Source organism: Orbicella faveolata, unplaced genomic scaffold (assembly GCF_042242905.1).
Source record: "Orbicella faveolata isolate gen_17 unplaced genomic scaffold, um_ofav_v1 contig_27, whole genome shotgun sequence".
In the NCBI taxonomy this organism is placed as follows: domain Eukaryota; kingdom Metazoa; phylum Cnidaria; class Anthozoa; order Scleractinia; family Merulinidae; genus Orbicella; species Orbicella faveolata.
The window spans coordinates 9,800,431-9,824,523 of record NW_028301555.1 but is presented as its reverse complement, the minus strand read 5'-3'; the positions used below and the strand labels follow the sequence as shown (position 1 = coordinate 9,824,523).

The window sequence follows — 24,093 nt, the reverse complement described above, 5'->3', positions numbered from 1 at the left end:
CAGTCGCAGGGTTTCCTAAGTATATGCTTTCATTATGGAGGAATATCAAAACCGTGACTGCTTTTTTATTAAAACGTCGAAGTTTCTACCAAATCTACGACTTTACAGATCCAGAAGCTCCGGATGCCATTTTGTTTATGGACTGGAATGTTTGGTTACGTTTACGTTTCCCAGAGGCTAACTGATCTCTTTTGAGACCTCGGCTTTATTATTAGGTGTAGGTTTTTGATTGAATTGTATTTTACTTTTAGAGGGCCACAAGTTTGTATGTAATTTTAATTACTGTTGAGTGTTACCCTCATAAAATAAAGTTTCTTACTTACATTCATGGCCTCGATTTCCCAGAGCCCTCGCATCACAAAAAGTAAGGTTCTGGGCTCGAGACTGCTCTCCTTTCCTTCATCATGCCATAAGATTGAACACGATCACACGTGACGGAGGAATTTTGAAGTCTGGTTTTGAAATCTTTCTTAGATGGCGTTATTTTTCGTCGCGTTAGAAATTTGTTGGTGTCGCGGAATCAATTCCCTAGACCGTGACAAAAAATGGTAATAAAAAACATTCACAAGGGTCAAAGTAGGCTGAATTATGTTCAACACGATTACGTAGCACGGCAGGCCTTGTCCATGCCGCGCGGTATTAGCACGACTTGGCCTCAAACGGCGTGCTCTTGCCGTGCCCAACTGAATTCACAGCTTACTGCATCGGCTGCCGCTGCTTTCTACCATTTCAAATGGCCTTCAGCAAAGCAAACTTCTTCCGATCTTCCGCGACTGGACGAAATTCGACGTTTGAAACCACTGCCGCTCTTTTGTCATGTCACTGCTGGGCCAAATTCATTTGAGTTTGGCACGGCATTAGCACGACGTTTGGCCTTACAACCTTCGATCTATACTTACCCAATCATTCCCGACTGTCTATATAACGAGTTTAATTGGCAAGCAAAAAAAAAAGGGCGTGGTTAAAACAAATCAGCGCTTAAGAATATTGTCATCTTCAAACTGTACTCCACAAATAAAGTTTAAGATATAATGCAAGAGGATCCTTAACTTTTTGTTTCGCATTGAAACAACAACTCACAGGGTTGCTCTAATTGGTGAATAGAGCTCCCGACTATTCGAAGCTCGCGTTTGGATGCGATTCTCTCTTAGAAATGGATTAATTAAGTTTAATCAAGTTTCTCCGGGGTCACTTGGTTAAGGAAAGATAATGCTGTCATCACAATATTAGGGTTTAGAGTCTTTTCATTAGAATAGAGTCTGGGTATTCCATGCTGTCCAACAAGAGCGCCGCGCGAGCGTGAGACACTCGCGACCAGGGCTTAAGACCAGAGCACGAACAGGGTTATCTATCGTTTTTAACCAGGCTTGAGCAAGATTTTGATGACGTGTCTGTCAATTTATTTTCCGAGATTGGGGCCAGCTAGAAAAGACAGGACAAAGGCAGACAGAGAATTTAAATCCCCTGCGAGATTCGAGAAATGCCAAACCACCTTTTGTCTTACGATTCTTTCAGCAGATGGTCTCCAGACTAAGAGAACCAAAGGCTCTGAGACTAGAGCTGTGACCATTATTGTTCCCGGAGCCCATGTGTGTGTCAGCCGACGGAGCCTAAGCATATAAGAAAGAAAGGCTCGCCTGGATGGGTTTGGTTATTTGCACATAACTTCCTTTAGATGGTTTGGCTTTGTTTATAACACTGTGGGATTTCTCGGCAACGATTTCTGTAAATGGTCAGTGTAGTTCTCTTTGCAACATAGGAAATGTGCATGATAAAATCACGTTCCATGATCCTCCTTTGGCGCTTCCACCTTGCTTTGCCGCCTCGCCTTTTCGGTAATTTAGTCAGGTATTTCCCAGTCGTCTGTCCTTGGAGTAATATGAGCGTGTCGCTTGCCTGTTGGTTCGGTTCGCGCGAGTGTGACAACAGTACAAGAGAGGGTTGTATTGCTGCCGTATTGAAAGACAGATCAGACACAGGTTTTAGCTCGTGAATGCAAACGAGTTGCGCACGAGTTTATTCCTTTCAAAATAAAGTCGAAGTTTTGTAGTTTTGCTTTTCACAAAACCTGAGCATTGCGCCCAAGCGCTTGGCTGCGAGACAGCCCCTGTTCCCCTCCGAATAAGACCAATAATACAAGTTCATCTTTATATTTATATACAAGCCGAGGAGATAACGACTATGCGGCTTAGAAAGCTGCGAGGCAATATAGGCAAGGCGGTTTCTCAGGGGAGCGATAACCCGCCAAACGTCTGGCCCGGAATTATTGATTTAATGGCCACGAAATACACAGCGAGTCTATGAGATGGACATTTCAATATTCAGGATGATAAGTTTCCGAAACGTGCCACGAAATCTTCCAGTTGCAATGACAATTTCGTTCAAACGGTTTCTGAAGTACAGTTTCACGTCTCCTTACCGGCTGGCAAACTCTTTCAGTAGGGAAACGATTTAACGGAGAGAGAAAGAGAGGCGGCATAAAATTGGCGTACTTCAATGCTCCCCATTTCTCTCAAAACGTGTGAATTTCCTTTTATACCATGCGCTCTGTGATTTTCACGAAAGATTCAACATTGAACATAATAATAAATGACATCAGATTTCGAGTGTTGCTTGACTATTTTGGTATCTCCACTTTCCGACCGGTTTGATCACGGTATATATCGTCATACAATAGCTTCTTTTGGTCATGTTCCCATTTCAACTTTTAGGTAAAAATTCTCGTTTGCCGAGGGAAACTGTTTCCTTTCTCTTGGGACCGCTTCCCTTTCTATGGACAAGACAACATGCGGCGTTTGTCACGCTCTCACCTCGCGTGTTTTATTTCTGATGTATCCCTCGTTATGATCACATAAGCCATCAGTTTAGTCAGCTCAAGACAAGTCATAAGAACCACAGGAAATGAAAGAAAATTTACAAGGACTCATGAACAATGAGATGCATTTTTAGCATCTTTTTTAAATTTCTCTTATTATATTCTTCTTGTTGAATTATTTGCCTGCAAAATTTTGTTGTTGTCATTTTCGGAAACAATTTTCTTTAGTGGGGAGGGATGTAAGTTTATAATGCCAACTTATAAACAACTTAGTAACCTTTATTATTACGTCTGTATTCCCGGCATTGCTTGTTATTTAGGAAGTGATTTTCTTCGTGAGGGAGTGCTTTAAACGGAGCACTGACCACGATGAGTTGAGCTTTTATTGGCTCTTTGTTTTTTCGGAGGGGGCGGGAGGCATTTTCTATAATGAGCTTTATCTTCAGAGCTTTACCCAAGGAAACCCGCCATGTTCCTGGTTTTATTCTTCGCCAATCAGGTGAAGTTAACTTGGCATCTGCATCTTTTCTTGCGTGCGGCACCCATTCGTTCAGTTCAAGTCGTGAATACTGGTGATTTAACATTGGTCCATTTCGCTTTTTGTTTTCTGGGTTACTTTGGGTTAAGCTTGACAGCAATAAACCGTCGCTACAAATAATTGTACAACAACAAAACAAAACAAAAACACGCATGAGAGAAAAACTTCAAAATTGCCGGGAAACGGTAACTGCCTTGGACGATATTGAGCCACCTGTACACACAACTTGTTTGGCAGAAAAGGCACTTCGTTCTTCAATTCAACGACCTCTAATAACAAACATTACATCGTTAGTAATTTGGGGGAACACTTTCATAACATCAAGTATATTTGAAAAAAATCTGCAATGCAGCAGCTTCCATTTTTTTTTTCAAAATAAAAATTGAATAACGTAAACTTACTTATACAAGTACCTTTAAAATTGTCTAAATGTACAAATTGTATGGATTAGCATAACTTCCAGTATACGCAAATGATGTTTGGAGAACTTGAACGAAACGAAAAACTAAATCACTCTTTCTCTCAAATGGGTAATTAGGGTATGTGATTACCGCAGAATTTTTCGTTTTGAGGAAAGCGTTAGTTGACGATTAATCGTAAAAACCTTTCACACCTTTGATCATAACAATCTTAATATATTCAAACCATGGAAACGTAAGTAAAAACACCATATCTTCGGCCGGACTGCGAGCAAGAGCTTGTCTTAAATTGTTGAATACAAGGAGATATGAGGACACTCCGCCAATCAACAGCTTAAGCACTTACTCCAGATAACACACAGGCGGTCCCGTTTGTATGAATAATTTTCATTCGGTGAAGTTTACGATCGCGATATAAAATCAGGTGGAATTTTACTGTTACGCCGAACCATACAAAACGAACTGGACAGCATCTTGAGAAGTGATCGGAAACAAACGCCAAAGAAAGGTGAGCACATTATATAAGACTCTTTCATGTAAAAAGATTACAGTAATAATTTGATTTTGCTTGCATATAAATAGGTCAGTTATTTTAACAATGGCTGAACATAGTACCAAGGAAGTCAGAGACGTGCTGAAGCGCATCGAAGATCACCAGAACGTTGTCGGGGTAATCATTGCGGATAGAGACGGACAAGCACTCCACAGTACTTTGGATGCAATGGAAACAAGTTACTATATCCAGCACTGTACTGCGTTGACAGCTATCGCTAGAAGTACGATAAGAGAGACTGATCCGACGGATGATATACAGTTCTTCCGGATACGAACAAAGAAATACGAAATAATGCTGGCACCAGAGCACGATTATTTACTTATCGTTCTACAGAATACCACAAAAACGGTGGGAAAATTTCCCTGAGCCGGGTAGCAACACGGTAAAACATTTGGGAACCAAGTTCTGTATGTATCTGTTAGTAAAATGTTTAAATTATTAAATCGCAAAGAAACACGAGGAATTAATTTCGAATTTTGATTCCAATAATTCGGACAGGATGTAACTTCGTAACACAGTATGTTATTCGGTTTATTACACTGTTCAAACGACGTTTTGCTGTGTTTAGTTTTGAAGATTGTTGTGAATAACAGTGGAAGAAAGTTTGACTTTATTTGCTTCAATACATTGTCGCTACAAACCAAGCAGGTGCAAGCGGTATTTTCGTTTTCTTCATCAATATTAATTATCGTCTTTGTATGAAAAAAAAAAAGCTCACACCGTACAAACTTGTGGTCTGAAAGCGCGCAGCATCTTCACCGATGAACATTACCGCCGCAGCAGTACACACAACACATTTTCTACATTTATTAAAAAAAAATCCTATGAAAGATTTGCGAACAATTTGTGAGACTGGCGTAACTCGGTTATTAAATTTGCATGACAATGGTTTTCTTTAAATTTCTTAATACTGTGTAAAAAAGACTCATTTTTTCAATACATTAAAACAAGTAAGTGGACTGTGGCCGTTTTCAAGCGAACGCTGTTGTACTATTTTCATGCTGTAGAAGGGAGTGTACAGGAAAACCTTCACTGCGCGTGCATGAGAGTCGTTCAAAATTATATTATCATCTTGGCACAGTTTTCAACCCAGGGGTCAAACGGTTAAATGAAAAAGTCCCAACGAAGCGGTTTCTCTGATTTTTTGTCTTGTTCTTCGGACGAATGCTCTGTCTTGGGCGGTTCTTCAAAGGTACCTGAAGGTGTTACAAAAAAATGAAAAAAATATCACATTCGAGTATTACTAACAACAACAGCGCTCAAGGTGCAGAAGGTTACAGTGGCTTGCAAGATGTGAACTTTTCAAGTAAACTTTGCTTTAGAAATTTGCTTATTTAAGTGCAGTGATATTTTAGCTACGTGATTCTCGCAAAAAAAGCAAGGAAGCTTTCCTAAGGGCGGCGAAATACGAAATACAAAACCCCTCAACTTGTCGCCCAACATTTTTTCGTTGCAAGTTTCGGGTCGATGTTTCGCGTTTTTCACCTTGCGTGATCAACTTGTCGCAGAAAATTGCTGCGAAAAGTAGAGTTGCTCGTTTTTCATCAAACTCACAACTTGTCACGCAACAAATTTGCTCACGCTCAAGCAAATCAACCAATCAGCGCGCTGCATTTCAACCCGCAACAAATGTTTTTGTTGCGCGTCAAGTTGATCACGCAAGGTGAAAATCGCGAAACATCAACCCAAACTTGCGACGAAACAATGTTGCGCGACAAGTTGAGGGTTTTTGTATCTCCTATTTCGCCGCCTTAAGGCGACCATGTCACACCACATGATTATGACGTACGTTTCACGCAATACTGTTGCGTTACGTAGTACTTTCATAAACTCGTTGTCTCGCAAACTCACTAAATTGATCGTGAGAAAACACCGGCCCTGAGGGACATTTCCTTGTCACGTCATGGCAAGCAACTTCATTTATTTTGCACGATTTGTTCACTGCATGATGAAAAGGCCTTCGAAACATGGTCATGAAACCTGCTCCCACAACAAGGGAGTAACATGAATTAAACTTACGCGAAAATACCCCATACGGTATTAAAATACTCGCAGGATTCCAAACAAACCCATCTCTTCCTGGCCACAGACGCAGCTCAGGAATATTAAACTCACCATACTAATTCCCTACATACGGGGGATTTCAGCGTGAGGATCCGTTAACAAGCTCCAGTCGGTACCTATGCAAAAGCCGATTCTTCTTCTATGCTCTAACTCTTTCTTCTCCTCGAGGTCCGCCCACCGAACCTGAAGAATATAAGAAGGTCACATCTTCAAAGGCCCTGACACACCCACCCACAAAATGCCCCTACGTACGAATGTAGCCTCGTGCGCTCACACGCATGCACTCACAAGTATTGAGTAAATCATTCACTGGTAATGTCGATCTTTTACTGGTCTTTGCTACATTTACACATGCTTTTAGCCTGTTACTACGTATATATGCGTTGTTACCCTCTCCACCGTATCACATAACCACAGAAAGAAGGCCCGTAAAAATAATATTCTGACTGCTCACCCTCTTCTTGCCAATGCGCATGTCTTCTTCGCGTTCGTCGTATGGGTCATCATCATCGCTGAGAGGGAATGGGGGCGACTCCTCTCTCCTCCTCTTGCCCTTCAGTGGTCGGATGCCGTCAAGTTTATCTGCGATGAAGTTAAAACCAGCACTTCACTAAAATTAAAATCTTAAACCAGAGGTCAAACTGGCTAATTCCTAAAGAAACTGTCATGATCTCCTTCGAGCTCTAAAATTGCCCTTAAAATCTAAAATGAATTTACTTACTGCTGTTAAATTGTTACGTTGAATTTCTTCCCTTTTATTGATTTACCTACACCTACTAACATGGCCAGCGCGGATAAAATGGATACACGTATCAATTTTATCGCAGCCGTGCGAACCATAGCAGCATCTGTTACAGAATATGAGACAAATCGAGAGACTGGATTCACGGCTCAGCGCATGTGCAAGCTATAAAGTTACCCATTTCATTCCACTGTTTTATGAAACAATCGAAAGCAAATTGGTAACTTTCAACAGGAATTTTCCTTGGAAAATTTCGAAGGCAATCGCGAAACGCGGCGTTGTAAGAGATATATCTCAAAATTGTTAGGTACGTTGCCATCCACCACTCAGTTCAGTTGTTTATCGATTAATAATTCAACATCCTCTGCATAAACAAGTTGGTCGCCCGGCGAAATTTTGGCATCACTTAAAAATCTGCTTCCACAAATTATAAACTGTGATTGGCGAAGTACATGTGGTTCAGACACAATAACTTGCACATGTCCTTTTAACATCATTAGACGACACCTTTGATTGCACTTCTTCGCTTCGTTATCAGAGGAAACAAGAAGTAAAACTGTTGCAGAGTTGACGCTCTCCTTTCAACCTACCTTTCTAATTTTCTGTTCACTCAGGAACTCGCGAGGGATAACAAAACAATATCTGACGACAGCATGCTGACGACAGCATGCTAACGACCTTTTCACACTCGCGCTCCGGTGATGCCATAATAATAAGCTTCCCAACCACATATTTACCAACTCTTTTTCCATAGAAAAAAAGAGTCTTGCAAACAGTATTTCCGAAATTACCGGCCCCGTGAAAACGTTACAAAGTATTTTTCATGAGCAAGAAACTATGATGACATCAACCAGACGTGAAACTATGCCGTGGTCAGTAAATGAAAACATGTGGAGAATTTCTCTTTCTTTCAGTGAAAGAAAGAGATTTTTTTGTTTTCCGCATTTCTGCACTTAATAATTCATTTGCTGGTATTCACAGCAAACAAGTGAAGTAAAAAGAAAAAAAAAAGTTTGTTAGCTCGGGCGTTTGTTAGCTCGGGCGTTGCTAAGTCGCAACTAGCAAACTACTATTTAATTTAGTTTTAGTAGTCTTTGACTTCTTTTCTCTATGTTAAAATTGATCATTGTATTATGAAAATAACCAACACCATAGTGAAGGGGTTATTTTTAACATGGTGCTACATGAAAAGATGCTTACTCAGTTTGTCTTCCGCTGGCTCCATGTCTTCCCATTTGCTACGTAAAGGCACCTGTATCTCAGACTGAAATAATTAACAGACTCTGTGAAAAGGCACTGCACTACCATCACTTCACCCCATTTTCATTTTCAACTAATAACCACAATTAATGGTACTGCTTTTTGAAAACGGTTGTGCTTACCTTTAGATTCAATTCTACGCTTAAAATATTTCAAGATACAAATAAGAATACATGAGCATATGAAAGAAAAAACAAGGTCCAACAAAGGGAACTTTACATCGTGCAGGACCTAATTGGACGTGAGGGGCTTTTCAGTTTAAAGAATGAAGTGGGTGGCTTCTTTCAAAATAGCAAAGACGGAAGTTATTGTAAAAGAACTACCTCTCTAGAATCTCTCTAGAATCCCCCATGTTCTCTATTGCGCCCTTCTACGGCACAGGACAAGTTAGCGAAGTACAAATATTTTGGGGAGCTATCCGCTCACCAGATGTAATTTAATTGTCTTTAATTGCTTTTGTGTGTGTACAGAAGTGCAATTAATTCTTTCAATTAATTAAGTACGTTTTCTCCTCCTCTTGTAATAAGCCCTCCACAAAAAAAAAGAATGAAGTGACCACTGGAAGATAGTTTCATAGCGCTTTGAAGGTATTTTGGTATATAGGATATATACTTTATGCAGTCCTCAGTCAGTTCTTACTTTGTACACTGGACCTCATCATTTCATTCACCCGAGAGTTTATTCTAACAGGTCATTCCGCTTAGAATAGTCCCTGTGCAACAATCCCATTTCATACTTTTCAGTAGAATTCGTTTCCATTTGGCAATTGCTTGTTTTTCTTTCAACAATCCGCGCATCTTCTCTATAATTTGCAGCATTATATTGATCATTGCATATTTTGAAGTTCAATAACCAATATTTTTCTACAGTTATTAAGACAGCCTAAAAGTCTTCAAGCCTTATGGCTCACCTTTAGGCTATATTCTCATCACCTGCCGCACTGTAATTTTACAGCTGTATAAACACTGTTTCACCAAATATTTTCTTAATGGAAGGTTATATAAATTATGACGGTTTTCCGTTACAAAGATTGCATGATCAAACGGTGCTATTTTCAGTCCTTTGACAAAGAGAACAGCACACGTTGTAATGAGTGGCATCAATACTCTTTATCAACTATGATTAAACAGGTTTCAACATCAGTTGAATATGGATGAACTTGCCACTTATCAATTGATGTTACAAATATTTTCACATCTGCTTTTTGGTTTTGTTGACTTTGAACTGTTTTTATTTCAGGTCATGACAAATTGGAATAATTTTGTTGTCATTAACTTGATTTAAACAATCATTGCATTTTTGGCAACCTTTTTAGATTGCTTTATTTTTCAATGTACTTTTTTTCAATGTAATTTTCATTAAGAGAATTATTTTGCCATTTTGTTGTTGTTGTTTTTTTCACTCAGTCAAGTGGAATGCTAGTTACAATCATACCTTCCTGTGTAAATCTTGTCCAATGATCTGTTATCACTGAAATACAAATTGTTTTGCGTTAGTTTTTACCTCTTCTTCCTCCAGCTGTTCCTGTGTTTCCATTTGTCCTGCAGGAGCTTCCGTGGCAGCAGCAGCCACAGATGTGTCATCAGCTGCCTCCATCTCAACCTTTGTGAAAATCAATATCACAATCCTTAGCATGACAAATGCATTCGGTCCAAAGGGAATCTTAAAGAAAAATGAAAACTTAAGAGAAGTGCTCTCTGGTTAACAGTATTTTATATAACCTGTCAAAACCACAGCGAAGGCCATTTTACCTCTTGAAGACTGACGTTTTGACAGTTGTATTTTTTAAAATAATGTTAGTGAGAAAGCATTTCCTTAAAGTTTTTACTCTGATTAATCCTGGCTGAAGCCCTTTTGCTATTTTCAAGCAGAATTAAATCCACCGAATAGCAAAACAAAGGCAACTTCTGAAAAGAATTCATAAAATTGCAACTGCCACGGCAAGCATGAAATAAAAAGAATAACAACATTAAATTCTTAAATTATCACTGTAGCCAATAATGATGATAATGATAAAGATGATGGCAATGATGACCTTCTAATAATTGTGAACATTGACATCACCTAGGTACATTGCACAGGTTTTTTCTCTAAACCAAGCTCAGGAAGTTATGTTATTTTAATGGCAGTTGTGTTAACTTTTTGGCATCAAAGTTTGTTTGAGAACAAAACATGCCCAGCAGCATTCAAGCAGGGGTGAACAGCATACCTCAGTAATGACAGCATCTTGTAATAGTGATCGTACATCAAGCCTCAGATGATGAACTGGTGTCTCTTCCCACGCTGCAACCATCTGATAAATCAATTAATAAATGAATGAACAAACTAATAAATAACCCTAACCCAACTAAGTTACACAGCTTTGGTGATGGGACAGAACACTGACAACACCAAAGAAGAAGCAAAAAAAGAAATAAACCTTGTTGATGTCCTCAAAGGTGCGATTGTGACTGTTCCGTTTAGCACAGGCATGCGCATCAGCCATTAATTCGGCTACATAAACCTGTTCAAAGTAAAAATTGTGCCATCCAGTGTTAACAAAGAATATTTAATTTCACAATGGAATATTCATCTTAGAATAGGTCAATTTTGTAAAACTCAATCTTAGCTCCCAGGCTTAGGAGAATAAAACAAAAGAAATTAATTATTCTTCCTCAAATTTGATGTGAATTCTTTTGTTTTATTCCCCAAGGCCTCAGAGCCAAGTTACAATTCTAATATACCGAAATTGGCAAATTAAACTGCATCTCAAGAATACAATAGTGCCACTTGCCTCAAAACCTTTCTGTTTTGCATGACTCCAATATTTGTCAAAATGTTCAACCTGTAGATTTAGAACAAAGCCATATTGATGCCGACTGCTGTTATGTCTGGTACCTTATTTTTTACAGTATCTGTAACGGCATAATGTCATGCTCAGGCAATCAAGTTCAGATAACATTTCCAGCCTCACCTTGTCATGAATAGCATCCACAATGACGACAGGAAAGAAACCATCCTCCAGTGTTTTAGTAAAAGATTTAAACAAACTTGCTCTGTAGGCTTCCTCCATCTCTTCTTCATATACATACTCGGTTACCTGAAGGAAAAAAAGAAACGATTTACAGAGGTTTAGTACTGTCACACCTAGCCTTTAGAATCCCTGTGATTTGCTGTTCAAAATGGTCATCCACATCTTTAATAATGATTAGAAAGTGGCTGCGTGACTGTGGACTGCATTTGTAGTAAGTGAATTTCTTTTATACTTTCACAAATTTGAGAGTTTTGCTCAATAGTTGATACATGTAGCTGTTAACTTACTTTCTTCTTTATTTTCTTTCCAGTGTCAGGGTCTTGTTCTGATTTCTCAACTTCCATCAAAAAGTAATCATCCAAAGCTAAGATTCGTGGAGCATGTGCTCCATAGCTCACTTCTTTGTCCTGATGGGAAACAGAAAAGTCCTTCATGTACTTCACATCTTAACGCATTTTCATCTATAGATTGTAGCAAGACAAAATTACCCTGTACTTTGCTCAAAATTTACTCATGTGCCTCACCTTAATAAGCCTGGCTACATGTGTTTTACCACTCCCTGGAGGGCCTCTAAGAATGATAACAATCTGCAATTCAAAGAACAACATGGTCAGCTTAACAACTCTCTGAGAAAAACCCTACATGTACCAATAATGGATTTGCTTTGTAGTGAAGGCCTTACAATTAATATTCATTCCTCTAGAAATAATCTACAACACTGAAGAACACTACCTTATTGTAATAACCATTAATATCACTGGATAATTGTCATATATACCTTCAGGAATAAACCAATCTGGTTAATACATGTAATATCCTGTGGTTGATTATATTCTTATCAGAAGAAGACAGTGGTGAGACTTACCCTATCAGGTCTAGAATCCCGTCCTGGAGAGTCCAGAATACTTTCAACAGGAACAGTCTCTGGCTTTTTCTCCACTCGTGGTGTCTCACTTGGATGTCTTCCCTCTTCGGGGTGGGGAGGGTAAGAAGTAGGGTCACGTGGAGGATAGTCCTCAGAGTAGGGAGGTCGATCCCTGAAGTAATCATCAAATGGGGGTCTTCTGTCTAGTGGACGCTCCTCATAAAATCTGCTTGCATCAAGAAATTTAACCACCAGTTGATAATTAGATGGAACATACTTGATTATTTTATTTAGTCTCACTATTTTTGCAAGGTGAAATTTATGGTATAATCGAACAGCTACTTTAAGTTACCTATCTTCTCGACCTCTTCTGTCATCTCTTTCTCGTTCTATAGGGTGGTCAGGGGGTAAATGATCTGGGTGGTCCCTGTAGGGTGGGGGCGATCTTCTCCATTGATCATCTGGGTATGGAGGTTCTCTGAGTCTCTCCTCTCCAGGTGGTCTTCTCCCTGCAAAAAAATTCAGAAATGACCAACAATTTGTTAACTAGTACACCATAAACTAAGAATACACTACCCATCTGTTATTTCAGTCCAATTTGGTCAAGTCTTTCCATCTCAGAACAAAAGGAATAATTATTGGAAACTGCCTACAGGGTGTATGCAACCTGTGCTTTCGAACTTGAAGTTCAACATTTCACACAAGACTTGATCAAAAAGTTGAATATTATTCTGATTGAGTAAATGATGTCCCAAAACAGTCTTTCACAGAAACCCACCAGAAAAAAGGAAAACAAGGTTAGAAAAAAGAATGGAACTAAACTGGAACAACTTAGTGAGCCCATGGAAATTTGACACACAACTTGACGTTGACACACTAAAAAGGAAACAAAAGAGAATAACCACATGTATTGACATAGTGTGTTGATTGTTGTCACTTGTAAAGAGAGTTGATATACCTAAAAAGTTTTCATTCAACTATTGTTGAATAAATACACCTTTCTTGTCATGATTTTTGTGGCAAAGCCAACAAAGAGAAAAATTCTGAGGGTTGCCAGTAAAAGTTGTGGCTATAGTTATGTTAATGTATCAAATATTTCTGTAATATAAAGGTAGCCATTAACACCTGGATGAAGCTTTGATTGGATTAAAAACATTTGGCTAACTTTCATTATAGACACATTCAACAACACACCAAATAATTTTACAACAAGGGTAACACAAGCTAATGGCAAGCTGAAAAGTACTCACAGTCTCTTCTATCCCAGTCATGAGGTGGTGGCCTCCCTCGCTCATCAAAGAAATCTGCTTCACATGGAGGAGGTGGCAAAGGATGACCAAACCGATCAAATTTCTCAGGAGGTGGAGGCCTGCCTCTGAAGTCTGATCCTGGGGGGGACCGTCCCCGTCTGTAATGTTCTGTTGGTGGCCATGGGGGTGGCGATATTGGTCTCCCTCTTTCATCCTCATGGAATGGTGGTCTTGCCCTTCTACCTCTCAATGGGGGAGAAAAAGGTCTACCAGGTGGGCCATGTTCTCTTGACCAGCCAAACTCATCCATCTCTTCTCGAGGAAATGGGGGCCATCTTCCTCTTGCATCCCTTGGAGGAGGTGACCAACGATCCCTACCTCCCCTGGGTGGAAATGGAAAATCTCTTTCATCTCTTGGAAATGGTGGTCGATCCCAATCATCTCTAGAGAAATGTGGCCAATCTCTTTCATTTCTATGGAAAGGTGGCCAGTCACGCTCATCTCTTGGATGACGTGGATGGTCTCGTTCATCTCTTGGGAAAGGTGGCCTTTCCCGATCATCTCTTGGGTAAGGTGGCTGAACTCTGGCATCTCTAGGGATGGGTGGCCGGTCCCGTTCATCTCTAGGGATGGGTGGTCGCTCCTGTTCATCCTTAGGGATGGGTGGTCGGTCCCATCCATCTCTTGGGAAAGGTGGTCTGTCCTGTTCGTCTCTTGGGAAGGGTGGTCTGTCCTGTTCATCTCTTGGGAAAGGTGGTCTGTTCTGTTCATCTCTTGGGAAAGGTGGTCTGTTCTGTTCATCTCTTGGGAAAGGTGGTCTGTCCTGTTCATCTCTTGGGAAAGCTGGTCTGTCCTGTTCATCTCTTGGGAAAGCTGGTCTGTCCTGTTCATCTCTTGGGAAAGGTGGTCTGTTCTGTTCATCTCTTGGGAAAGGTGGTCTGTCCTGTTCATCTCTTGAGAACGGTGGTCGGTCCCATACACCTCGTGGGAAGGGCGGTTGGTCACGTTCATCTCTTGGGAAAGGTGGCCGATCTTGGTCATCCCTAGGAATAGGTTGTTTCTCCTGCTCTCCTCTTAGAAATGGTGGTCTGTCCCTCTCTTCCTTTTGTACTGGAACCTTGTTTGATGGTTCTTTTTGCGCTTGGTCTTCCTGTTTACCAGACTCTGGTTCAACTCGTGGAATGGGAGGCTTTCTGTCCCAGTCATCCTTTGAGACTGGGGATCTTGCACCTTGCTGATTCAACCAAGGGGGCCTTCTATCTTGTTCATCTGGCGGCAAAGGAAGCCTTCTGTCTCTCCCAGGCCTAGGGGCCAAAGGCCCAAAATCACTTTCATCTCTTGGAAAAGGTGGTCTTGGTCCCCTTTCAAACCTGTCAAATGGAGGTCTCCACTCTCTTCGGTTCCATACTTCATCATGACGCTCACCCTCTCTTGGCACTGGTGGCCTCCCATCTCTTTCCTGAGGTAGTTGCTCTCCTTCCCATCTGGATAACCTGTCTCTAGGTGGTGGCCAATGTGACTCATGGGAGGTCTTTTCTCTATCCCAAGGAGGGGCTGTACTGGCATGTTCTCCCTGATGATGTGGGGGCCTATCCCAGTGAAGGTCATGGTGAGAAGTTTGTTGCCATTCTTCAGTTTGCGTGTCACTTTGATCAGGAACAGCAACTTCTCCTTCTTTGGCCATCTCTCCTTCTTTATAGTGTTCATCCTCAACCTCCATGTAGTCCTCTCCAGATACCTTCAAGAACAAAGTTAGATAATACATTTATACAATTCTGAGAATTTTGCTTTATCTTAAATTGAGCTCTTTTCAATCTTCTGCATTTTTATGAGTTTCAAAATAAAAATAAAAACTATTGGCTAAAAAAGGGAACAATGTAATAAATAAGAATTATAACTAGTAGAAGGGGTGCTTGATTGTCAATATGGAACTACATGTACAAGAGTGCAATGTTTTTGTGGCAGAGTACATAAAAACTAAAGGGGGCAAGAAATAACAGTTGCAACGCTTAAAGTTGTGTGAATAACTGCTATGACCATATTCATTCCCTGACCCGAAAGTTAAAAATGATAAAAATTAAACTACATGTGCCTTGTATGTTGTTACAATACTTTAAAAAGTAAACAAACTAATTATGCTTTTAGTTTCTCTTAATTAAATTCAATTAAATTAAATAACAAAAATGTCTTAACCCTTTCATCATTGTGAACACTTCCCTAGCAGGGTTTTCAGGGCCAATGGTAACAAATCATGAAACAAATTTAATGTAAATTGTAGATAAAAATAACATGGTCAGAAATCCCAACTGGCAATAGGCAGACCAGTTGGCTATTTACAAATATTACCTCATAGCTGTTGTCCTGAAAACTACTGGCTTGGTTACTATTGTCTTGGTTTGTGTCATTGTCCTTCCTCTCTCCAACTGCTTTTAACATGATCATAGAATGAATTAATATTTTAGACTCCGGAACTTAAGGAATTAAACTGTGATTTTGGTCCAACCTAAATATTTTTCTTCATAAATCCTATGATTGAAATCTGCGGAGGGAATTTAAACGTTTCAATATCGTTATGGTAGTCATTAAGCCCGACATAAGAGAACAAAAATAGTATAAACCAATGCCCTCAAATGACTGTTGCATTCGTTCGCAACAGTCTGGCACTTAATCAAAGCATTATCAGACTGAATTGTTTGAGGAGTCAAACAACAGCAACAACAAGAACAAAAATTAGAACAGTTCAACTCAATCTAAATTAGCCTCACACTATTTTTTCTCTTGGATTACACTGTTTTTCCTTCAAAGTGCCTAAATTTTGTTGTTTGCATTTGCTCGCCATAATTCCCTGCCCTCGAATTAGCATTGGAACCAAACACTAAAAATTCAAAGAGCGCTATAACAGCACTGTCCATCAAGTACCCTAGTACGCTCTCAGTTGTTTGTGTTAAGGGACAGACATAAATTAACTGACCTGTGTCAGTCGTATCTCCTGTTTTTGATGGCACCACTGGTAGTTCACCATCTCCAATACCAGGAATCTGATCTCCTCTTCCTGAAAATGCCATACAACTATTGCCATGTGACTCAGACTCCTCTGGAAAATCTCCTACAATCACCAAAAATCACCACCCAATTAAATCATTATACAATAGGCCAAGAACAGTATACCCACATTAATCAACCAATACTGCCCACAAGGCTACTTCATGTACAACCTAGCCCAGGCACAACTTAACAAGCCTGTTATATCAGACTAACATGTTAGTCAAAAGAAATCACCATGTAAACTGGGGCCCAAAATACATTATACACAACACTAGCCAAAGGTCCTTAATTTAGGCCACATAGAACATCCACTCTTCAAAAAATCTACCATCTGCACTTCATATATCTATCATGGTATTGATGAAAGAAGAAACTAATGATGTTTATTTTGTTAACAGACAAGTGGTTATACCTTGGAATTGAGATTCCTCTCGATATTCTTCAATTAACGATTCTGGACTGTGATCAAATATGCACTCACTTTTTGGACACCTGTGAATAGGTTATAACACATACATGTAGGTGATCATAGCTTAAATGTGTTTCTTTGCAGATTTAATTCAGCCTTTAAGGCCTTGATGCAAAACTAATTAAATTATCGTTGACGCTGAATTACATGTAGAGTTATTAAGAATACCACTGGGAATGAAAGAAAAATGCATTTAATGCTATTTACAGAATTAAGTTTGAGTCAAATTTCTTTTAAGTGCTACAATAACTGACATACCTTGAACCAAACTTGCAAGGAGGGTGTTGAAAACGACAACTGGTTCCAAATCGACAATTAGGAAAAAATTTACAAGGTTGCTTTGCACCTTTTTGTTTTAAATTTCTCTCAGTGGAAACTGAAAAGGAGAAATTAGGACTAATTACGTTACCAATACTGATTAACAATGCATTTATAAACAAGAAAAAATAAATAATAATGTTTCCATGTCCTCATGATGCTATTGTCAAGGTTCATGTATTTACCGTATTACTGTCAAGAAACTAAATTACACAAATACTTTTCCGTAAACTCCTTCAGGTTTTATGACCACACATCACTGAGAACAAATACTTTTAATTAGTTATCTGTGTGCACTCGGAGGAAAATGTCAGAGGTTTTTCAACTACTTATTTCTTTTAACCAGTAAATTTTATAGAAATCCAAGCGTTTTTAGGCAGTAATAAGTGGCGCTACAGCTAGTAAATTTTACCAGTTACTGCCTGAAAAGGAGAACACTGTTTTCATCCAACATAAAAAAATCTCTCTGATGCAGTCAAACAAGGAGAAATCCCAATAACAGAGTGTAAACTTGAATGGATTACTGAGGTAATGTGAAGTTAAGATGGAAGAAAGTTGACCAAGTCATTTTGTGTGGGCTTATTTATGGGCCAAGACCAGCCACAAACTTTCAACTTTTTTGATTCTTACATTTCTTGAGTCTCTCATTTAGTTTACCAAAACTTCCAAAACGTTATTCAGCCACATCCAAAGTTACCACTGAAACAAAAGTCACACTACCTGTGTTTCGATCTGCTGCAGTGCTATTTTTCTCTTGAGCTGGCGTACCCTGAGTCCCATGGCTGTACTGTAACGACCTTGAGTCACCTGTCCCAGACTCAGCCTTAGTTGTAAAAATAACAGCACTTGATGACTTGCTTGCAGTTGATTCTGATTTCTCAGGAACATCTGATGCGGAAGTCTGCTTCAAGTGTTTCCCAAGCTGCTGAAGCTGCTGAAGCTGTTGGAGTTGTTCTTGTTGTCGTCGTAGCAGCTCTAGCTCCTTGAGAGGATCCAGCTTGAGTGGACTCAAGGTAACCGGAGCAGAAGATACATTTCTGTTAGAAAAGGATTCAAAATCATTTCTCAATGTTACTTTTCCAGGTAAGAGTTCAAGGTAAGCCTCCTGTCATATTGAGAAGAAATTTAAAACAGTGTTCTGCATTTTGCAGTTCAAGCTTCACTTGCACAATGTTATACAATCATGTAGTTTCTGTGTCGACAGATACAACATTTATTATGTGACTATCCAAATGAAAGCTGTTGCAAAGCACACAACTCTCTGTTCATGTAGTATTTATATCGTTATATAGGTATTTATATGTATAGTCATGTACCTGTTAGACTGCTGAACATTCATCTTTCATTCAGTAAATTATATTTAGGCACGCACTCTACAATTCTGCGTTAATGTTGGGTGCATGTGAGTTGCTTTTAATTTAGATTATTGTAATGTTAACCATGTTATTTGAGATGCATTATCAAGTAGTACTTTTGTGTAACACAAAAATAATCTCCCAATATCGTAAAAGGAAAACCTCTTCATCTTATAAATACATACCTTTCACTTTTATCCCACTCTACTGACAATTTTGTGGATGTTTCAGCTGAAACATACGAAAATAACCAATTTATAATCTAACCAGAAAATAAACAAAAAGCAATGAATTTAAAGTGGGAAAAAACTTCTGAAATGCTGGTTTCTTACTTATATACAAGGAAAAAAAGTCACATTCTAGAGATTTAGACATGCAAGTAGATATAAACCAACTGTTAACTACAATTTAATCCAAATTGTAGTTAATGCTTATCAATGAACACTTAATAGACTTGGTTTTCCCTGTAAAGAGCAAGACAGTTGAAAACAATAACTAATTACAGGTGCACAGTCCAAGAGTAGCTAAAAATACTCCAGTGCTTTTTTTAACCTTGCAAAAAAGGAGAATTGCCCACAGTTCTAAATAATTATCTGGTTGCCAACACTCAACCCACCAATGACTGATGACAAACTTTACACGAGTCTTTCAGCCAATACCATCATGGCTATACTGAGCAATCACGTTCAACGGACCAGACTTATAAGATCATCGACTGACAAACACTATTCCCTTGACTCTGAAGATGACTTCCACTCAGGTTGTCGAAACGTCAGTCACCAACAACAGTTCTTTTCAGAACTACACTCACCCGGACGATCACACTATACGAACTACTCAATTTTTAGTCACATTGGAGATCAGGGAGTTGCAAAAGAAACATTACTGAAGTTAAATACCCAACAGCTGGAGATAACAATGTGGTGTAAACGTGATGGCTCTGGCTTTCTTTGTAACTGCAAAAGGCTACAGAACTTAAAACTTACATGTAGTTTCTCTATGTATTATGACTGTTTTGAATTAAAACAACCAGATTATAATCCTATCTCCACATGTACCTGATGATGTTTGTGTCACAGTACTACCTGGAGCAACTGTTGTCTTAGACTGAAGCCATTTTGGTATGTGACCCTGTTTCACTTGGTCTCCTGTTTGGCTACCATCTACTGAAGGTTTGTCTTTACTAAGCCACTTTGGAATTTGCTTTTCTTGTGATTGTTGGCCATAAGTGACAGCTTGAGCTTGACTAGTTTTTGGAACTTTTTCTTGTAGCCATTTTGGAACTTGTTTCTTTTGAGCCTCAAGAGCTTTCTTTGCAGCTTCTTGTTTGACATCTTGTTCAGTTTTTTCAAGTTTTTCTTGTAACCATTTTGGCATCTTATTTTCTTCTTGTTGATTCCTTTCAGATGGTTGATGTTGATTTGACAAGCCTTGCTTAGCCTGCAACCATTTTGGAAGTTGTTTAGCACCACTGTCACTAACTGCAGTTCTCTGTTGTTGATTTGATACTGCCTTTGCAGGTGGCATCCACCTAGGGTTCTGTCCTGGTTGGCTTGACAATGTTGAGGTTTTGCCAGACTCCATCCAGTTTGGAAGCTGATTTTGTTGGATTGTAGCTTTGTGAGTTCCAATAGGCTTGTTTTGCATCAAGTCAGGAATGTTTGTTGGCAATGAAGCTTGATTGTTATTCTTAGAGTTCTGGTCACCATCACCTTTCTGATGTTGCATCCAGTTTGGTTTTTGCTGTTGTTCATGCTGTGATTTCCATGGTTGGTGTTGTTGCTGTTGGTATTGTCGGTTTTGGTTATGATAATTATGGCTTTGTTGCTGATTATACTGTTGATTTAGGCCTTGCTGATTTTGCATGGAAGTATTTTGAGACCATTGAGACTGAGATGGCTGACGGTGCTGCTGGTTTTGAAGAAGTTGTTGTTGTTGTTGTTGTTCGTAAGATGATTGTTGTTGTTGTTGTTGTTGTTGTTGGTAAGGTGATTGTTGTTGTTGTTGTTGGTAAGGTGATTGTTGTTGTTGTTGCTGTTGTTGTTGGTAAGGTAATTGTTGTTGTTGTTGGTAATGTGATTGTTGTTGTTGATATTGTTCATATGACTGCTGTTGTCCTTGCTGGGCAGCAACAAAACTTTCCCCTGGATGATGTGGCTGTTGTTGTTTAATAGCCTGTCTTTGACCCTGTGAAGTCACAGTAGCTGTCACAGCATGCTGTTCAGTTGTCTGCTGATGTTGACCGTCTGCTGCTTTCATCTTTAACAGGGTTTGGTTATGTTGTTGCCATTGACTCATTTGCTTCTGCCATTCTTGATATTGTTTCTGATCAGGATGGTTTTGATGCTGTGCCTGCCACTGGGCATATTGCTGCTGCCACGCTGCATACTTCTCCTGGTACTGCTTCTGAGATTCAGAAATCTGTTGTTCAACCACTGTTGATGTGGGTGCCGGTTCAGGAGGTAAGGGAGGAGGGGCAGCAGCAGCAGAAGAATCGGATTGCTCCGGCGGTAATGGCGGTGGTTGTTCGTCGCTGACAGCCTGTTGGTTCTGAGGTTGGACTGCTGCTTGTTCGTGGACGGCTTGGCTGGGTTGAGCGGCCGTCGCGTAAAAGGTTTGTCCTGTGAGGCTTGTCGCCACATACTGTGCTCCAGCGACTTGTGGATATCCTTGTAAAGAATATTGTCCTGTATTGGCAGGTGTTTGGTGATTTTGATAGCCTATTGTTCCGTATTGAGCATACTGCTGAGGAGTCTGGTAAGCCGTTTGCGGTTGAGTGGAAGGTTGTTGTTGAATGTAGTAATACGGCTGTTGTTGCGGGTAGTGGGCTTGGTATTGATACTGCTGTTGTTGTTGCTGCTGCTGTTGTTGTAATTGTGCTTGTTGATACGCGTACGGATTCATTTTCCGTCACGTTACAAGCTAATAACTAAAGATGTTTTCGGCTAACTCATTTTCAGGCAAGATGGCCACCATGCGCGAATCTTTGACAAAAAATAGTAGCCTAGCCTTCGAGCTTAGCATCCGGGTCTTCTCAAAAATTATTCGAAAATGGCGGATGTTAGGGAGCGACTTGAGAAACGGAACGAAGAACGATTGGCAGCCATTGAAAGACGTAAAGCTGATAAGGAAAGCAACGAACAGCCAACAGAAACAATAGAATATATCACATCTACTTTCGCCAAGGAGAAGGGAGCAATAGAGGAACAGCTAGGTAAAAGGGCAGAACTGATAGAAGCTGGCAATAAAATGAAGGCGGTAGAATTCTTCGATTGCTTGTCAGATAAGTGCCAAAAACTCCAAAAGTTTTTGGCGGATTCAACAATGTTTTTACCTTCTCGTGACATTCAAGTGTCACAGGACAGTTTAAAAGCGTTACAGCAAGAGATCAACGAGAAACGAGAAGAATACATACCAAAGAAGAAGTTTGCTTTCAAAGTGAGGAAAAAAGAGTCGTCGGTAAAAGAGGTGTGTGTCCATAAGATGTCTACGAGTGAGTTAAGCTTATCTAATACCTTAAACGCTATGCAGAGCTCCCAGGCAGCTTGTGAATTTTCAAGATTTTTGAAAGGGACTCAACAACAGAGGGAGTCATTTGTGGGGGGGGTGGGGGTGGGGGGAAGGTTCATAAATCAATAGCAAGTAGTAGCTAGAGGTTGTGACCCTCATCGAAAACCAAAAGAATCATAGCCCCTGGGAATCCTACTCCATTCCAAAAGGCCGCAAGCCTTTTGGTTAGCACTAAGAAATCAAGATCCCTGCAAGAAATAGTAATGTGAGCCAGAATTAGTCACAGTGGTTACTCGTTCTACACATGTTCAGAAATGTTATAATTATTTGAACTTGAATGTATGCACACAGTCATACTGGACCTCCTGTTTTTTTAGTTCATCCAGAGTGTCAAGCATTAGTCTATTTGGTCACCATTGACCAAAAACATGTAGACCCTGGGGACTAGATGAGCATGCATAGAACACTCAATCTGGATTCCAGCCCATCCTATTTCAGGGATCATGTTTTCCAGAGGCATCCACAGACTGTCTATCAAGACCCTCAACTGATACCCTCAATCAACACTTGATCGATACTCGATCATCTTTCCAGTCGACAGTCGATCAAGTGTCAATTAATTTTGGCAGACATGCCATTGAGTGTCAATACATATAAGTTGACACTCAGCTGACTATCAACAGACTTTTGATCATGTGTATGGAATAGAACCCAGATATAACAAATCCCTGTTCTAACAAACACATTTTCTGCATCCCTTGGCACTTTGTTATGTTGGAGATACCACTTATAATTTTTCTTCATGTTACACATAACATCTTGTGAAGTTGGGAAGATAGAGGGAGTACTATAATAATAAATACTTCTAAACCTTGTAAAAATATTGTTTGTTAGGAAGGACAAATCAAGCAAGAAATTAAGAACAAAGGGGATGCTCTGTCAGGTACAGAAAAAAAGATTGCAGATGCCAGTCTTGGTTTTCAAGGGGTTTCAGACGACACACTCACCTTAGCTCCATCACAGGTCAAGAATCGAGACATCACACTTAGAGATCTTCAGAACTGCAATATCATAATTTATGGAGCACCATCAGCCCTACTTATGAATAAGCTAAAGGACTGCACTCTGTTATGTGGACCAGTTTCTGGAGCTGTATTCATTGAAGACTGTCTCAGTTGCAAGTTTGTTTTTCCGTGTCATCAGCTGCGGGTTCATAGCACCACAGACAGCAAGTTTTACCTTCATGTGACAAGCAGGGCCATTGTTGAGGATTGTTCCAATCTGGGCTTTGCTCCATTTAACTGGAAATATGAAAACCTGAAGAGTGACTTTGCGTCAGCAGGTCTTGATCCTTCAGAGAATAATTGGTCGCTAGTCAATGATTTTAATTGGTTGAAGGCTGATGAGCCTTCTCCTAACTGGTTCATAATAAGCGAGGATCAGCGTACAAACAATTGGACCTTGTAAGCTTTCAACTTTGGTGCTTTTAGTTTTAGTAGTCCATACTGTTATTCACAAAGCAAAATAAACTTGTTAATATTTACATTTTGTAAAAAATTCTGTCTTGTTTTTCTGTTCCTATTTTCAGCAACACTAGGTTTTAGGTCCATAATAATTCTTCTTGTGTTTTCCCTGGCTGATGAAGTGTTATTGTGGAGACATTCATCAGTCCATCCACCAATTCCTTGATCATGTTTTTCAGTCTCCTCCTGCAGGATGACTGCATCCAAGTTTCCCGTCTCCCTCTTTGGTGTTATTTGGTTAGTTAGCAGGGTGTTGAACAGGAATTAGCATTAGTAACACTTCCTCAGTTGGTGGGTCAAAGTGTGGGGTTAATTCACATTAATGTTTACCTGTAGTAACTGGAATTCAAT

General features: G+C 39.7%; 2 protein-coding genes and 1 long non-coding RNA gene across 7 annotated transcripts; 2 read left to right on the top strand and 1 right to left on the bottom strand.

Annotated features, from left to right (window-relative positions):
• Nucleotides 1–3,825: 3,825 nt before the first annotated feature.
• On the top strand, nt 3,826–4,791 carry LOC149107517 (uncharacterized). The gene is made up of 2 exons (XR_016209409.1): nt 3,826–4,280; nt 4,355–4,791. It is a non-coding gene; the product is annotated as an uncharacterized LOC149107517 (long non-coding RNA).
• Nucleotides 4,792–4,921: 130 nt separating this feature from the next.
• On the bottom strand, nt 4,922–21,709 carry LOC110048027 (uncharacterized). 5 transcript variants are annotated; one of them, XM_089296785.1, is made up of 21 exons: nt 19,768–21,709; nt 18,895–18,940; nt 18,075–18,391; nt 17,295–17,412; nt 16,980–17,059; nt 16,494–16,628; nt 15,869–15,948; nt 13,523–15,260; nt 12,625–12,781; nt 12,273–12,498; nt 11,932–11,994; nt 11,695–11,814; nt 11,348–11,473; nt 11,168–11,218; nt 10,814–10,897; nt 10,604–10,687; nt 9,898–9,996; nt 8,335–8,398; nt 6,847–6,974; nt 6,444–6,575; nt 4,922–5,524 (listed from the first exon to the last, which is right to left on the bottom strand). In XM_089296785.1, the coding sequence occupies exons 1-20, from the start codon at nt 21,611–21,613 to the stop codon at nt 6,456–6,458; spliced, it is 5,682 nt and encodes a 1,893-aa protein (XP_089152911.1). In that variant the 5' UTR covers nt 21,614–21,709; the 3' UTR covers nt 4,922–5,524; nt 6,444–6,455. The 5 variants fall into 5 exon arrangements, with proteins under 5 accessions (XP_089152911.1, XP_089152907.1, XP_089152910.1 ...); XM_089296781.1 differs by having other exon boundaries at nt 6,464–6,575; XM_089296784.1 differs by having other exon boundaries at nt 6,509–6,575.
• Nucleotides 21,703–23,776, top strand: LOC110048034 (tubulin-specific chaperone C-like). The gene is made up of 2 exons (XM_089296786.1): nt 21,703–22,177; nt 23,114–23,776. Exons 1-2 carry the CDS (start codon nt 21,761–21,763, stop codon nt 23,684–23,686), a joined length of 990 nt encoding a protein of 329 aa, XP_089152912.1. The 5' UTR covers nt 21,703–21,760; the 3' UTR covers nt 23,687–23,776.
• Nucleotides 23,777–24,093: the final 317 nt, after the last annotated feature.